The sequence below is a fragment of the Nicotiana tomentosiformis genome, chromosome 4, assembly GCF_000390325.3.
Source record: "Nicotiana tomentosiformis chromosome 4, ASM39032v3, whole genome shotgun sequence".
In the NCBI taxonomy this organism is placed as follows: domain Eukaryota; kingdom Viridiplantae; phylum Streptophyta; class Magnoliopsida; order Solanales; family Solanaceae; genus Nicotiana; species Nicotiana tomentosiformis.
In genome coordinates, this window is record NC_090815.1 from 86043326 (window position 1) to 86058389 (window position 15064).

The 15064-nt window shown below is 35.7% G+C and overlaps 1 protein-coding gene across 1 annotated transcript; it reads right to left on the minus strand.

Moving 5' to 3' along the window:
- Window positions 1–1521: 1521 nt before the first annotated feature.
- Window positions 1522–12377, minus strand: LOC104097632 (probable methyltransferase PMT24). Its single transcript, XM_009604231.4, has 9 exons — window positions 12111–12377; window positions 10174–11094; window positions 9939–10088; window positions 4479–4749; window positions 4288–4398; window positions 4025–4199; window positions 3195–3467; window positions 2151–2345; window positions 1522–2062 (listed from the first exon to the last, which is right to left on the minus strand). The coding sequence occupies exons 2-9, from the start codon at window positions 11071–11073 to the stop codon at window positions 1834–1836; spliced, it is 2304 nt and encodes a 767-aa protein (XP_009602526.1). The 5' UTR covers window positions 11074–11094; window positions 12111–12377; the 3' UTR covers window positions 1522–1833.
- Window positions 12378–15064: the final 2687 nt, after the last annotated feature.

A 15064-nucleotide genomic window follows, 5' to 3' on the forward strand; every position in this document is an offset into this window, starting at 1 on the left:
TTCGATATGCAAGCTCCAAATTTCTCTCCCCAACTCTCTTCTTTATCAGCGCCATTGTCTCCCTCAATTTTTAATATTTTTTGCTCCAAAAAGTTGTGGTAAGTATTAAAGTTTTTGGATTTTTGGCCGGTTAAAACTTCTTCTTTTTCTCTTCAACAGTTTTTTTTTAAATATTCACCATTGTTAGGTTTTCTGCAGAATACCCACTAAAGCACAAAATTTCGAAAGGTCATATTTCGATACTATAAAAGCTTTGTTAGGTTTTCTGCAGAATACTCACTAAAGCACTCAATTTCGAAGCTTTCGATTTGCAAATCACTCAAGAGGAACCTGTATTTGCAGGTTCATCAGCAACTATTGAAGTCGAAAGGAGAACAAATATACGCAATGACCCTAATTGCAGATGTATTTATGTGTTCGAGTCAGAATACATTGATTTTTAGTTTGTACAGTGGTTTTCTCTTCTTGTATGTAGATGTATTTATATGTATTCAATAAGGCATACACTGATTTTTATTTTGTACAATGATTTTTGACTGTTGTGTTTAGATGTATTTATATGTATTTGAGTTCATACAACAACAATTTTAAATACATTGTTAGTTCTATCATTTTTATGTTATTCATCAATTAGTTATGCATTCAATCTAACTGTATTCATCTGTATTTTCAATCTAACTGTATACATCTGTATTTAAAACAACTATACAGTGAAATATGCAGATCCAAAAATAAACTTGAATACATTGAACACAACTGTTAGATACAACAGAATACAAGCACTAGGTTTATTATAAAATATGCAGGCAGTAGGTTACTAGTACAGGTTGTATCAGGCATAAATACATGATGTATTCATATACAGAAAATCGAATTTCAAAGTATTTTTGTAGATACTTGTATCAATTCCGAGCAGAACCTCGAACAATGTTTTAAAAAAAAGAGAAAAAAAACTCGAAGTGTATCAGAAAAAAAAAAAAAAAAAAAGAGGGACCGAAACTCTTAAGAATGCTCTGTTTTTTGGTGTTTAACGTTTGATAAATCTTCTCATTAATTGAATTGATAATGTTGTGTGTTATAATTGATTTAGGTGAGTTATATTAAGAGTGTATCCCATTAAATTAGCAGCTTTCCGTTATTAAACAACTGGAGAGACCTATTATTAGGTTGTATTCATGAATACATGTGAATACAGCGGCTGACAACTGGACTGTCCTATTTTTTAGCCAATTTTTGCTATTGTATTCATGAATACAGTAACTCGAATACATCGAATACATTACCATAACAATTAAAAGGTAGCTACGAAAAATAATTATATGATAGTTATAAGAAGTTATTAGCCACTAAACAATAGTCATTTCTGAAAATTCCTATTCTTTTTAGCAGCAGATTGCTTGGATTAATCTCTTGACCACCTCCTCAGAAACATAGGTCATGTTCTTTTTAGCCTAGTTTAACTTTCTTTCTATTTAGAATAGAGCTACATCACATTATTACAACAAAAAAATGAATTGAAAATAATGAAAATCAAGTATTCTTCTCATCTTTCTTCATTCAACTTATAAATATATGGAATGATAGCAGAGCTGTAATAGACCTGAATCATACATACAGTATGATCACTATATCGCAATGATTTTTCTTCGAATACTCACTATATTGGAATGATATTCTCTAATAATTTAGTGGTAGCGAACTAAACTATACCAAAAACATCATAGGCTTATCCAATTGTGGAAATTTATCTTCTCTAATAATTTAGTGGTAGCGAACTAAACTATACCAAAAACATCATAGGCTTATCCAATTGTGGAAATTTATCTTCTGTGCCTATGCAATGGCTGACTTGATTATCTGTTCTTGTTTTGGACGCCAAAATGATTTTTGAACAAATAGCAATCCTTCACCATCCTTTGAGTAAGACATCTTCACTTTCCATTTTGCTGACCTAGCCATATTCTCTATTTCAAGTATAGTTTCAGCATTGTCCCGCACAATCAACTTTCCTTCTGGCCTCAGAATCCTGTCCACTTCTGCAAATACTGGTACTATCTTGCACCTGTCAACAACAGTAAGTATCACATGTAACATAACTAAACAAAAATTTGTTGCCAGCAAGTTAACAGCACGGGTGCAGTAGGATTAACCTTTTCTTAATATCGGAGAAAAGATGATCTGCGTGAAGAAGATCATAAGATCTGGGATACGTGCTGAAGGATTCACACCAGTCATGGTAAATGCCAAAGAAGCCGCGTTCATATATAATTGGAAGTGTATCAGGCGAGTCAATTGGAACTACATTCATAACCCAGACTTTCAAGTCTTTCAGTGCTGCAGCAAATCTGTATCATCGAAGATAAGATATTTATCAAGAGCATGAAAAAAGTGGACTTAGTTTAAATGCTGGTAATACATGCACCTAATATCGACTCGAATCAGCCAATCAACTCTAAATTAGTTGGGTTGGCTATATGAATCCTTTTGTATCCGTTCAACTCTATGCAAGTTCATTTCATTCCAATACTAAAATATTCTTCTTTTAAGACGAAAAAAAATTAGGGGTTCTGTCTAGAGAGGTTATCTAAATATCACACTATCCCAACATGGATATACGAGTCTAACAAGAATGAAAGGAACCCTAACAAATAAAGGATTTAATGTAAATGTAACATTGATTAAGTTGTAATTCCAACTAGTTGGTATATATTGCCTATATGGATCATTTACTTCTATTGTATACTGTTAATAGGTAAGCTCATATTGATTCCGAAAGATTGCAAGTCTTTTCAGACAATATTCTTTGAAACACACAGATACACACACACAGAGAGAGAGAGGGAGAGAGAGAGGGAGAGAGAGAGGGAGAGAGAGGGAGGGAGGGAGAGAGAGAGAGAGGGAGGGAGAGAGAGAGAGAGAGAGAGAGAGAGAGAGAGAGAGAGAGAGGGAGGGAGGGAGGGAGGGAGAAGGGAGGGAGGGAGGGAGGCGTTAATTGAGTTAGATGTGTTATTCTAAAAGTCTCATCTATGGAAACTTCATCTAGCAATCATCAATTAATTTCATCAAATCACTCTAAATTTTGCCAAAGCTTCTTTGTGAATTTTATTCCTTTAATCTTCAAAGAAAGGCAGTGATCACAGAGGAAATGAGTAGCTAAGAGATAATGAGCAAAATAGCGACTAATAAAAACTTACCCTCCATAAACAGCTTTCATATCCATGACATTCCTTACTGAAGACCAGTTAATGCCAAGACCATTTAAATACGATTTTGACACAACGTGTTTCCAATGATCATTGTCTGCAGCAAAGTCTGCTGGGGCTGCTTTTCCATAAACTCCAACTTGAGAACTTGTCAACCAATAAGGACGCTTCTCTGACCTCAATGGCCATTTTGACGGCCACCTTGAACCACGTTCAGATGCATCTGCTGGCGCTTTGTGCATACATGCCTCAAGTGTTATATTCCTGAATGGAGAAAAATAACGAGTTAGGATTTGTTTTCAGGTAGAGTGTTCAGGAGATGAATAAATGTAGTTTTATCTATAATAGAAGAGATGACAACAACAACAACAAACCCAGTGTAATCCCACACGTGGGTCTCGAGAGGGTAGTGTGTACGCAGACCTTACCCCTACCTTGTGAAGGTAGAGAGGCTGTTTCCGAACCTCCTAACAAATATAATTTTATATGGTGCTATTTCCCCTTTCTCTTTTTCAAATCAAAGCAGAAAGTTGAAACCATACTGATAGGTGTAAGCTCGGACCAGTCAAACCATAAGCACTATGAGTACAATAAAATGTATGCCTTCTTGATTTTGAGTCTTTACACAGACAAATAACATACTATGTCATGTAGTGGCTAAGTGGACATATATAATGTAGACAAGTAAATTTCCATTCTCCCCTAATAGCATATTTTCTATAGCTTTATAAACTTGTGTCTCCGGGTAGACTATTTGGATTTACGATTGTTATACAGAACTATAACAAAAGCCCGTGCTTGAGTGAATAAAAGAAAAGTACCAGGCTGCATCTGGATCATCAGCTTCTTCACACATAGGTGGGTCATTTTGTGTTCTACTCTGGTAGCAATCATTTGAAGTTGGCTTTCTGAATATAGCTACACCTACTTCATTTAGCTTATCTTCATTGATTTCCACTAGTTCCCAGCACATTGATTTAGTTAGTTCAGACATAGCTGCAAGACAATCAATCAAGGAGAGAGACATTAATCTATGACTTTCATTTGCAAATAAGAAAAGTCAACTAAGTCGAGCCACAATTACCTTCCCAAATTCCAACACTTTCTTCATCCTTCCGATATACTGGTGTAGCAGACCAAAGGAAGTGACCACCGGGCCGCAAGACACGATTCAATTCTAGGAGAAGTTTGCCACCTGCAATAAATTAGGACGTTTACCATCGGCTGGCGTTCCAAAACCAAGCAAAACTTGTAAAGATAGAGAGAGAGATTCACCTTCAATATGCCATGGAACTCTACAACGTGCACAATGGACAGCATCAAACACTTTACTGGGGAATGGTAGTCGTTTAGTTCCCATAACAGCTGATATAGCAGGGATGCCCCTTTCAAGTGCAAATTGTACTTGGGCTTCGTGCTCATCCTTGGGGGCAAGTGACATTGCTAGTACATCTCTTTCAAAGAGGTATCCTCCAAAGCTGGCCACTCCACACCCAACATCCAAAATAACACGTGTTTGTTTTCCCCATGAAATTTGAGGCAGGGACTGCATTGCAACCAATATCAGCAAAGCATACAATAGGAAGAGGTACATAATCTTCAGCATGAAATCTGTGGTGATAAATTTCAGCCAATTGACTGATCACTGATATGCAAAACACATTAGTGAAAGGAGGCCGCTCTAAGTTTCTATAGAGTCTCCGGAAGCTTATTTTCTCTGGTCTAATATGCAGGAACAAATCAAAATCTTGAAAGCATTGTTCAAGTCTGTTAGTTGCTATGTTTTAGGACTGCAGTTTAGCTGTGAATAGTTGCAGTTACTTTGACTGCAACTACTTAGTTTTAATTCTGCAGTTATTAGTTATTACTTTTCCCAGTATCTTGTTAGTTTTTTTAAAGTAGATCATGTGCTGATATTCAGGACCATGAAGTTAGTAATTAAGTTTTTCTTATAAATTGTAACTTAGATTACAATGAAAAGTAATCCTTGTTCTGTATTAGTCTTATGCTCTCTTTTCAGATTTCTTCTCTATTCTTCATTCCTTTAATATTCTGCTCTTTCATTAATCACAAACATTCACTTGTTTCCTGGTTTGTTGATTAAAATTAACAACAATTGGTATCAGAGCTATTTTTTCTTGAGGGGCCTGTGTGAGTGCAAGCAGATTCTGTGGACGCCATGAATGGAGAAACAAGTTTTTCTTCAATCGCACCACCAACCTTTGATGGAGAAAGTTATCAGATCTGGGCAGTTAGAATGCAGACCTATTTGGAAGCATTGGATCTTTGGGAGGCTGTTGAAGATGATTACGAAATTGCTCCCTTGCCAAACAATCCCACGATGGCTCAACTCAAAAATTACAAGGAGAGGAAAATCAGAAAGTCAAAGGCAAAGGCATGCTTGTTTGCTGCAGTTTCATCCACCATCTTTACTCGTATCATGTCTCTGAAGTCAGCAAAAGAGTTATGGGATTATCTCAAGACTGAATATGAAGGAGATGAAAAAGTTCGAGGAATGCAAGTGCTGAATTTGGTGCGTGAATTTGAGTTGCAAAGGATGAAAAACAGTGAAACCATAAAGGAATATTCTGACAGACTTCTTAACATAGCAAATTGTGTCAGATTGTTGGGTTCCACTTTAAACGATTCAAGGATCGTTAAGAAAATCCTTGTAATGGTGCCTGAAAGATTTGAGGCTACCATTACAACCTTAGAAAATACTAGTACTTGCCCAAAATCACACTAGCAGAGCTCTTGAGTGCTTTTCAAGCACAAGAGCAACGACGTGTTATGAGACAAGAAGGAGCTGTTGAAGGATCCTTACCAGTGAAGTATCAAGACAGTAAAAGAAACCAGAAGAAGCAGAACAAAAAGATCCAAGGAGCAAACAATGAGAATGTTGGAAACAGCAACAAAATCAAGACTGGAAGCAAGAAGACAAACGTTCCGCCTTGTCAACATTGTGGCAAAAAAGGTCACCCTCCTTTCAAATGTTGGAGGAGACCTGATGCAAAGTGCATCAAGTGCAATCAGCAGGGTCACGAAGCTGTAATTTGCAAAAGCAAAATTCAGCAACATGAAGTAGAAGCTCAAGTTGTTGAACAAGAAGAAGACGATCAACTCTTTGTTGCAACTTGTTTCACAAGTCGCGATTCAAATGAAAGTTGGTTAATCGATAGTGGTTGCACTAACCACATGACGTATGATAAGGCGTTGTTCAAAGAGTTAAGGAGCACTGAGACGAAGAAAGTTAGAATTGGAAATGGTGAGTATATTCATGCTAAAGGAAAGGGCACCATAGCCATTGCAAGTTGTTCAGGAACTAAGTTTATCACACATGTTCTCTATGTCCCAGATATTGATCAAAATCTGCTAAGTGTTGGTCAATTAATGGAGAAAGGATACGTACTTCACTTCGTAAACAAAGCATGTGTGATAGAAGATCCATCAGGCCATGAGATATTCAAGGTCAAAATGGTGGGCAAGAGTTTCTCACTAAATCCATTGGAGGAGGAGCAAACTGCTTTTCAAGTCAAAGAAAGTGTCACAGAAGTTTGGCATAAGAGGCTCGGGCACTATCATCATGAGGGGTTGTTGCGAATAAAATCTAAAAGGATGGCAAATGATCTTCCAGAGTTCGATGATCCCATTCCATACTGCAAAGCATGTCAGTTTGGAAAGCAAAATAGGAAATCCTTTCCTAAGTCAACCTGGAGAGCCACTCACAAGCTGCAATTGATCCATACAGATGTATCTGGTCCTCAAAGAACTCCGTCATTAGCAGGTAGTCGATATTATATTGCTTTCATTGATGATTTTACAAGAATGTGCTGGATTTATTCCTTGAAATTCAAATCAGAAGTAGCTAGAGTGTTTTGGAAGTTCCAGAAAATGGTGGAAAACCAAAGTGGCTGCAAAATTCAAGTTCTAAAGTCAGATAATGGAAAAGAATACACCTCAGAAGAATTTAATTTGTTTTGTGAGGAATCTGGCATTGAACACCAGCTTACTGCTCCTTATACTCCGCAACAAAATGGAGTTAGTGAAAGAAGAAACAGATATATCCTAGAGATGACAAGATGCATGTTACATGAGAAGAATCTACCCAAGCAGTTCGGGGCAGAAGCAGCTCATACGGCTGTTATTTTACAAAACAGGCTTCCCACAAGAGCATTGAAGAATCAACCACCTTTCGAAGCATGGTATGATTATAAACCATCTCTGAATTTTCTTAGAATATTTGGATGTCTGTGCTTCACTCACGTTCCACAAATCAAGAGGGATAAATTAGATAAAAGAGCACTTCCAGGCATCTTTATTGGCTATAGTTCTGTTGCAAAAGCTTATAAAGTGTTCCAGCCACAAACGGGAAAGATTATTGTAAGTAGAGATGTGCACTTTATGGAAGATGAAGGGTGGAACTGGGACGATGCAGATAAGAAGGATCTGACTTCAAAGTTCAAGTTGCCTGCCTCAGATACATTAGATCAAAGTATCACAAGAGATGGGAAAAATGATTTGGTGGATCACATTCCTGTTCGAGGCACACGAGTACTTTCTGATGTTTATCAGAGAAGTAACATTGCAATTTGGGAACCTGCTCATTATGAAGAAGAAGAAGAATGAAGATTGGAGTGCTGCAATGAAAGAGGAGTTGCTCATGGTTAAAAAGAACAAAACATGGGAGTTAGTTGATCGACCTCAAAACAGAAAGGTGATTGGAGTCAAATGGGTGTACAGAACTAAGCTTAATGCTGATGGCTCAATCAACAAGCATAAAGCTAGGCTCGTTGTCAAAGGATATGCTCAAATATTCGGTGTGGACTACTCAGATACCTTTGCACCAGTAGCGAGACTTGACACTATTAGGCTTTTACTCGCTGTTGCAGCACAAAAGAAATGGAAAGTGTACCAGTTAGATGTCAAATCAGCATTCCTGCAGGGGGAGATCTATGTAGAGCAACCAGAAGGCTATGTGAAAGAAGGAGAAGAAGATAAAGTCTATCTTCTTAAAAAGGCACTCTATGGATTGAAACAAGCTCCAAGAGCTTGGTACAATAGAATTGATGACCATTTACTCAGTTTAGGCTTTGAAAAAAGCTTATCTCAGTCCACTTTGTATGTCAAATATAGTGGAAATGATACTCTAATTATTTCACTTTATGTTGATGATCTTCTGGTTACAGGAAGTAGTGCATATCAAATTGAAGATTTCAAACAAGAAATGATGAAAGTGTTTGAAATGACAGATCTTGGGCTTATGTCTTACTTCCTAGGCATGGAGATTAAACAAGATCGGGGTGAAGTGTTCATTTGTCAGAAAAAATATGCAAAAGAGATACTAAAAAAGTTTTGCATGGAAGACTGCAATGAGATGAGCACTCCGATGAATCAAAAAGAAAAATTGAGCAAAGAAGATGGAACACAGAAAGTGGATGAGTCATATTTTAGAAGTTTGGTTGGGTGTCTGATGTATCTAACAGCAACAAAGCCTGACATTCTCGATGTTGTAAGTATTCTATCTCGCTTCATGCATTGTGCAAGTGAAGTGCATTTAAAGGCGGCAAAAAGGGTGATCAGATATGTCAAAGGAACGACTGATTTTGGAATCAAGTTTAAAAGTTGTGAACAACTCAAACTAACTGGTTTTTCCGATGGGTGGTTCAGTTGACGACATGAAGAGCACTTCTGAATACTGTTTCACTATTGGTTCAGGTGTCTTTTCATGGAGTTCCAAAAAGCAGGATACAATAGCTCAATCGACAGCGGAAGCAGAATTTGTGGCAGCAGCAGCTGCGGTGAATCAAGCATTGTGGTTGAGGAAAAGATCTTCATATTGAGCAGAAAGAAGAAACTGAGATATTTGTTGACAATCAGGCAGCAATAGCTATTTCTCATAATCCTGTTTTCCATGGAAAGACGAAACCCTTTAATATCAAGTTGTTTTTCTTGAGAGAAGTCCAGAAGAATGGGGAGGTGACTCTCATTTATTGCAAATCAGATGATCAATTAGCTGATGCTTTTACCAAACCATTGTCAGTTCACAAGTTCGAGTCTTTGAGATCGAAACTTGGTGTCTGCAGATCCTAAAGCAAGGAGGAGTGTTAGTTGCTATGATTTAGGACTGCAGTTTAGCTGTGAATAGTTGCAGTTACTTTGACTGCAGTTACTTAGTTTTAACTTTTGCAGTTATTACTTTTCCCAGTATCTTGTTAGTTTTTTTAAAGTAGATCATGTGCTGATATTCAGGACCATGAAGTTAGTAGTTAAGTTTTTCTTATAAATTGTAACTTAGATTACAATGAAAAGTAATCCTTGTTCTGTATTAGTCTTATGCTCTCTCTTTTAAGATTTCTTCTCTGTTCTTCATTCCTTTAATATTCAGCTCTTTCATTAATCACAAACATTCACTTGTTTTCTGGTTTGTTGATTAAAATAAACAACAAAGTCAAATTGAATCATATGGAACACCTACTAACGGCACCTAGTACCCATGAAAATTCTAAGAGTAATATATAATTGGGTTTCGCGTGGAAGTATCACCTAAATCAAATTATCTTATCGTTGATCTTCAAATTGGTATTAAAAGCAAATGATGTACATTTTGCCATATGAATCTAAAGAAAGCCACAAACTAACCAATTTGTGATGCATGGAGTGAAAAATTAACACCACGATTACGAATCAATAATTATAGATAGCATGCAGTAGCACAGAAACTTAAGCAAAACTTGCCTTCTGGAGGAAATCTATGTAATGAAGAGCACCTTGCTTAAACTGAGTACCTCCACCAGGGAAAGTAAGGTACTCTCCAGTAACTTTGACCCAGTTTTGGTGCCCCTTGACCTTGGCTAGCTTTCCATGAGGAACATTAGAGTACCATATCTGTCCAACCATAAAATGCAAGTTACTTGGCTTATCAAATTATTAATCAGCAGCAAATGGATATATAAGCAGAAACAAGATATACCTGCTCTCTGCTCCTAGGCCATCCAATTGGCTGCTTGTATCCTGAAGGCAAAGGAACAAGGCAAGTTGAAGCTTCAATAGGGCAGTGCCTCTCACGATGTTCATAGTGCGAGGTACTTGGGAGCTTCCTTATAGCTTGCACATTATCCAGGCAAGGAATATAATCTGGTCCAGCATCAGTTTTACATGTCTTCCACTTTGGTGAATCCTGTGACTCATTCTCCTTTTTAGACTCAGCAGCCTGAGTTGACCATGGCCCATTTTGTGTAGTAGTTTCTTTTAAAATCTCTGATTGATCTCCAGCTGGGAAAATCTCATTCTCTTCCTCTCCCTTTTTTGACTTTAAGACAATGTTCTCATCTTCTGCTGTTGTCTCGGCACCATCTGGATTTGAGTCTTCACCTCCATTATCTGACTCGCCACTGGTAGAAGTTGAGCCTTTCTCTCTCGAATCTACTTCCTCGCTCTCTAGATTTGAACTCTCACCGCTAGACTGTGATTCATCAGTGGATCCAGAATCTTCTTGATTTTCTTCTCCATTACTTAAATTAGAGTTTTCTCCTTCCCTTTCCTCATTTTGGTAACTATCCAGCCCTTTTTCATCTGAAAACTCCTCCATAGACCTTCCCCTTCTAAACCCCTTCTCCCCCTGGAATGTTACATCCTCTTCTCTCTTTGCATTGACTGTAAAATCGCCAGAAATGCCTGTATACTGCCCCGAAAGTTTCTTGGTTACTTTCAATGTTGAAGATATCTCTGAGTTTACAAGAGGCATACTAAATAATGCCATCAGCATCCATATCCCAACTAAAGAAATTCCAAGAGAAGTCACAACATTGATTTTTGAACAGCAATCGGATGATTTCCTGCCACCAAAATGGGAGCTACTTCCCCCAGCCATAATATTTGATCTTATCCGTCCCTGGACATTTTGAGAAAAAATAATTGAAATATCAAATGTAGTAGCCTAAAATGTCTGATAAACTAGGTTCGAGAACAGAGAATGGTAAAACCACAACAGAAACAAGCATCAAAAGTCTGTCATTTAAATGCAGGTATGGACAAAATTTACCTACACAACACATCATACATCCCTTAGATATTTCTAGCTTTTTTCTTTTATAAAACTAAGAGAAAAGGCTGCAATTGTTTTTTATCAAGCACGTCTAATGAAATACTAGGTGAACACTCAAATACTCATGAGAACTCGTGAAAGAATTCATTCAAAAACATCACAGTGAATTCCAAAAAATTTACACAACCTGAATTTTGGCCTAGCTCAATTCCAAAAGAAACTCTAACAACATTTTTCCACCAAAAAGCTTTCCATGTCTGAGTTTTGGATCTCTAAGCATTCCACATATACAAAGAGGCAGATCTAGGCACGTTCTACGGGTTCAACTGAACTGAACCCATTGCTTTCAGCTCAAACTATGATTAGATATGTTACATAAAAATTTAAGATGTATACTTATGATAAGATCAAATTCGTTCTGAACCCAGCGACTCTAGAACCTAGGTTCGCCTCTGCTGATATATAGACCTCATCATAAACCTCATGAAAATAGTAAAATCAAGTTTTCTTGTCCGTGTCTGGTAAATCTGTAATTACTCTGTCAAACTCTCAAACAAGAAAACCACATTTCTAGTCCATGATACTACTAAAACAGGATATGAGTATCAAAACTACAAGATCCCTTAACAACATAACAAAATTACAGAACAAAAATGTCATTTTGCAAGATCAATCCCATCTCGAAGTTGCAAACCAAAAAACAATCAAATAATACAAAACAAAGCAAAAAGTTAGAGCATTCTATTAACCAACAGAAATAAAGCTCACCCTTTTTCCAAAAAAAGAGGAAAATGAAGGGAAAAGGGGTATAAAGAGGACAGATTCACATTATTATGGGAACAGAAAGAAAGGGAAAATTGTACCTTTTATGATGGGGGTATATAGGAACTTCAAACTTGGGCAAAGCAAATTAGTGTTTGAAGCTCATTTTCTTGTTAAAAGGGTGGAAATATCAGATCTTGGGTTGGGGGAATTCAGAATCTTGATTTTGTTTGAGATTTATAAAGGCATTGCAAAGAGATGGGTTGCATTCACGCGTAGGCAAATATTTTATGAAAATATAAGTATGATGAGTGATGTTACTCATGACCGACAGCCTAGGATTACCATCATATGATAAGACCAGCGCCAAAAATTGACAGATCAAAAACGTCGTTAAACAAAATTGATTGTAAAAGAATTTTACTATAAGAAGTAACCTAAAAAACAACTGCAGCTAACGGTTTATTGTCAATTCATACAAGTTATACTCCCATTATTTCAATTTATTTATTTATTTATATGCCAAAGTTTGATTGTATCGAAGTTAAATAAGAAAGAAAAATCTTTAAACCTTGTGATATTAAATATGATATATATGAGTTTTGTGGCTCTAAATTATGTTATTAAAATTAAATTATTTATAAATATAAAAGAATATCGTTATATAGTGCTACATAAAATAAAACGAAAAGTAAATAGTTTCATATATTTCTATGAAGAAAAAGAAAACAACCTAGTTGTTCACTGGTGCAAATTAACTCTTTCCGGACAATAGAGAATGTTCCCCAATCTTTTGCATATTTGGGTCTTCCACATTGTACTTATCCTTTTTGATTATGTACGGATTGGGGTCTATGCCTAATTAGGGGTGGGCGTTCAGTCGGTTCGGTTCGATTTTAAAAAATTCGATTCGATTATTTGGTTTTCAGTTTTGTAAAAGTAGTAATCGAAACCGAACTGAAATAAGTTCGGTTCAGTTCGGTTTAAGAAATTCGGTTTGGTTTATTTCGGTTCGGTTTTCGGTTTGAACATTATCATATTGGGTTCTCTCTGTGTAATAATTGGACTGACGAATTTGTTGGTTTTCTTTTAAAATTTCGGTAAATTTGACTGAAACCAACCGAAAATTTGTTGGTTTGCTAATAATTCGGTTTTTCGGTTAACCGAACCAAATAAACTAATAACCGAAAACCGAACCGAAAAACTGGAATTTTAAAATTTTAAACCGAAACCGATCGAAAAAATCGAATAACCGAAAACAAAATAAAATTATTTTCGATTCGGTCGGTTTTTTCGGTTCGGACCAAAATATGCCCACCCCTATGCCTAACCCCCGCATGGTTCTTTTGTTTATTAAGACAAAAAAAGGTCTTCCATATTTTGTCTAAGTTTTGAACTATCCAAATAGTGAGGACTACTCCGTGATATTTAAGAACAATAACTCAAAATACTTACTAGTTGTTTGAATTCTGTACTTGTATTAAACATACAGAAGTTGAATAGTTTTATAATATTTATTTTTATTATTACTTATTATTGTATTATATTGTCAATTAAATCTATTATTACGACTTATAACAATGAATGACTTATTTTATATATAAAAACGAGCTTGGTGCGGTGGAATTGTTATATTATTTCTATTTTCCATTTTATCCTTATTATTGTTTAATAACTTCATGTACTATTTACCGAACTTTTTTCTTTTTTACATCACCTCGTTATCTTAATTTGTCTTCATCATATTTAAGTCCTTCCTTTTCATATACTTTTACTGTCACTCACTATACATGTTTCTCGTCACTTTCTTGTTATCTTTTTTGTTTTTGGTTTTTGAGTTTGATCATTTTAATCTTCACAGTAATTAAAGGTATTTTAGTAAGTCTATCAGTTATCCTTATGCTACAATCAAATTAAACACAAAAGATGTTATTGAAGTACAACAAATAATACAGTCTATACAAATATTATTTTAACAACATAATACAATGCAATGTAAAATGAAGTTATGAAAAACATATGTCTTAACAGGCTCTTAATTAGACTTTTATCAAAAACAAATTTAAATTCATACTTAGTAGGCGTTTGGACATAAAAATTATAAAAAAAAAATTTAAAAGTAATATTTGGAGTTAAGTTGAAAAATGGTATTTGAAATTTGAAATTATGTTTAGACATGCATTTCGCTTGAAAAAATGTTACAATTTTGTGAGTGGGGAAACAAAAATTTCTGAAAATTTTGAAAAAATCATTTCCAAAAACTTGTAAAATTTTATGGACAAACACGTTTTTGAAAAAAAAAATCGAAGAAAAGAAAAAATTATCTATGGACAAACGGAACCTTAACTTTTTAAATCTAAAGTGCTACGAGCGTACAATAGTTTTAAGGATGTGATATCTGAAATTCTGAATCGTGTACCGGAAGATGAGTGAATCATTGACCAATTTCAGTCAAATTTTAGTCTAACGGATAACCAAAAAACAAGTTACCAAATAATTTAGAAGAGAAAGAAAGAATAATAAAATAGTTCATCCCAGCTTAGAGTGAGGAAGAGGACCATTTTTTTTATTATTCCCTTTTAGGGTGACTTCACTATTATTGATGTGCTTATAAAAGACTAAGAACATTTTATTTTATTATGATAAGACTAATGTGATCTCTACCTTAAAGTCATATGGGTGTGATTATTGAAATATTAATTAATTGGATGGTTAAATGATATAGTATTCACCGACAAATGTTTGAATCGGAATGAAAGAGAAATTGGGACCCTTGCATGTGCCAAATTGGAGAAGTTTCTCTCACCTATCACATTTTATTATGATATAAGACTAATGTGTTCTCTACCTAGACATGAATCACCGTTCACCGACACCTCTCATTTTTGTTAAAACTTTAAATGATAGGTTTGAATAGGGGGAAAAACCCACTGATGCTTGATTTTACACGAAACTTGTTTACGTTAAGGAGCCGGTTTTCCGTTCATGCAGAATAATTAAAATGTGAAACCAGTCGAGCTAAAGCGTCGGATTTTCTTCGCCGAAAAATTGTAGT

Bases quoted from the DNA above. Each gene is read 5' to 3' on its own strand.
- LOC104097632 (XM_009604231.4), bottom strand. From the start codon at position 11,073: ATGGCTGGGGGAAGTAGCTCCCATTTTGGTGGCAGGAAATCATCCGAT. The intron at 2,346-3,194 runs GTAAGTTTTTAT...TCGATGATACAG, and splicing joins ATGAAAGCTGTTTATGGAGG to ATTTGCTGCAGCACTGAAAG. The intron at 2,063-2,150 runs GTTAATCCTACT...TGTTGTTGACAG, and splicing joins TTCTCCGATATTAAGAAAAG to GTGCAAGATAGTACCAGTAT.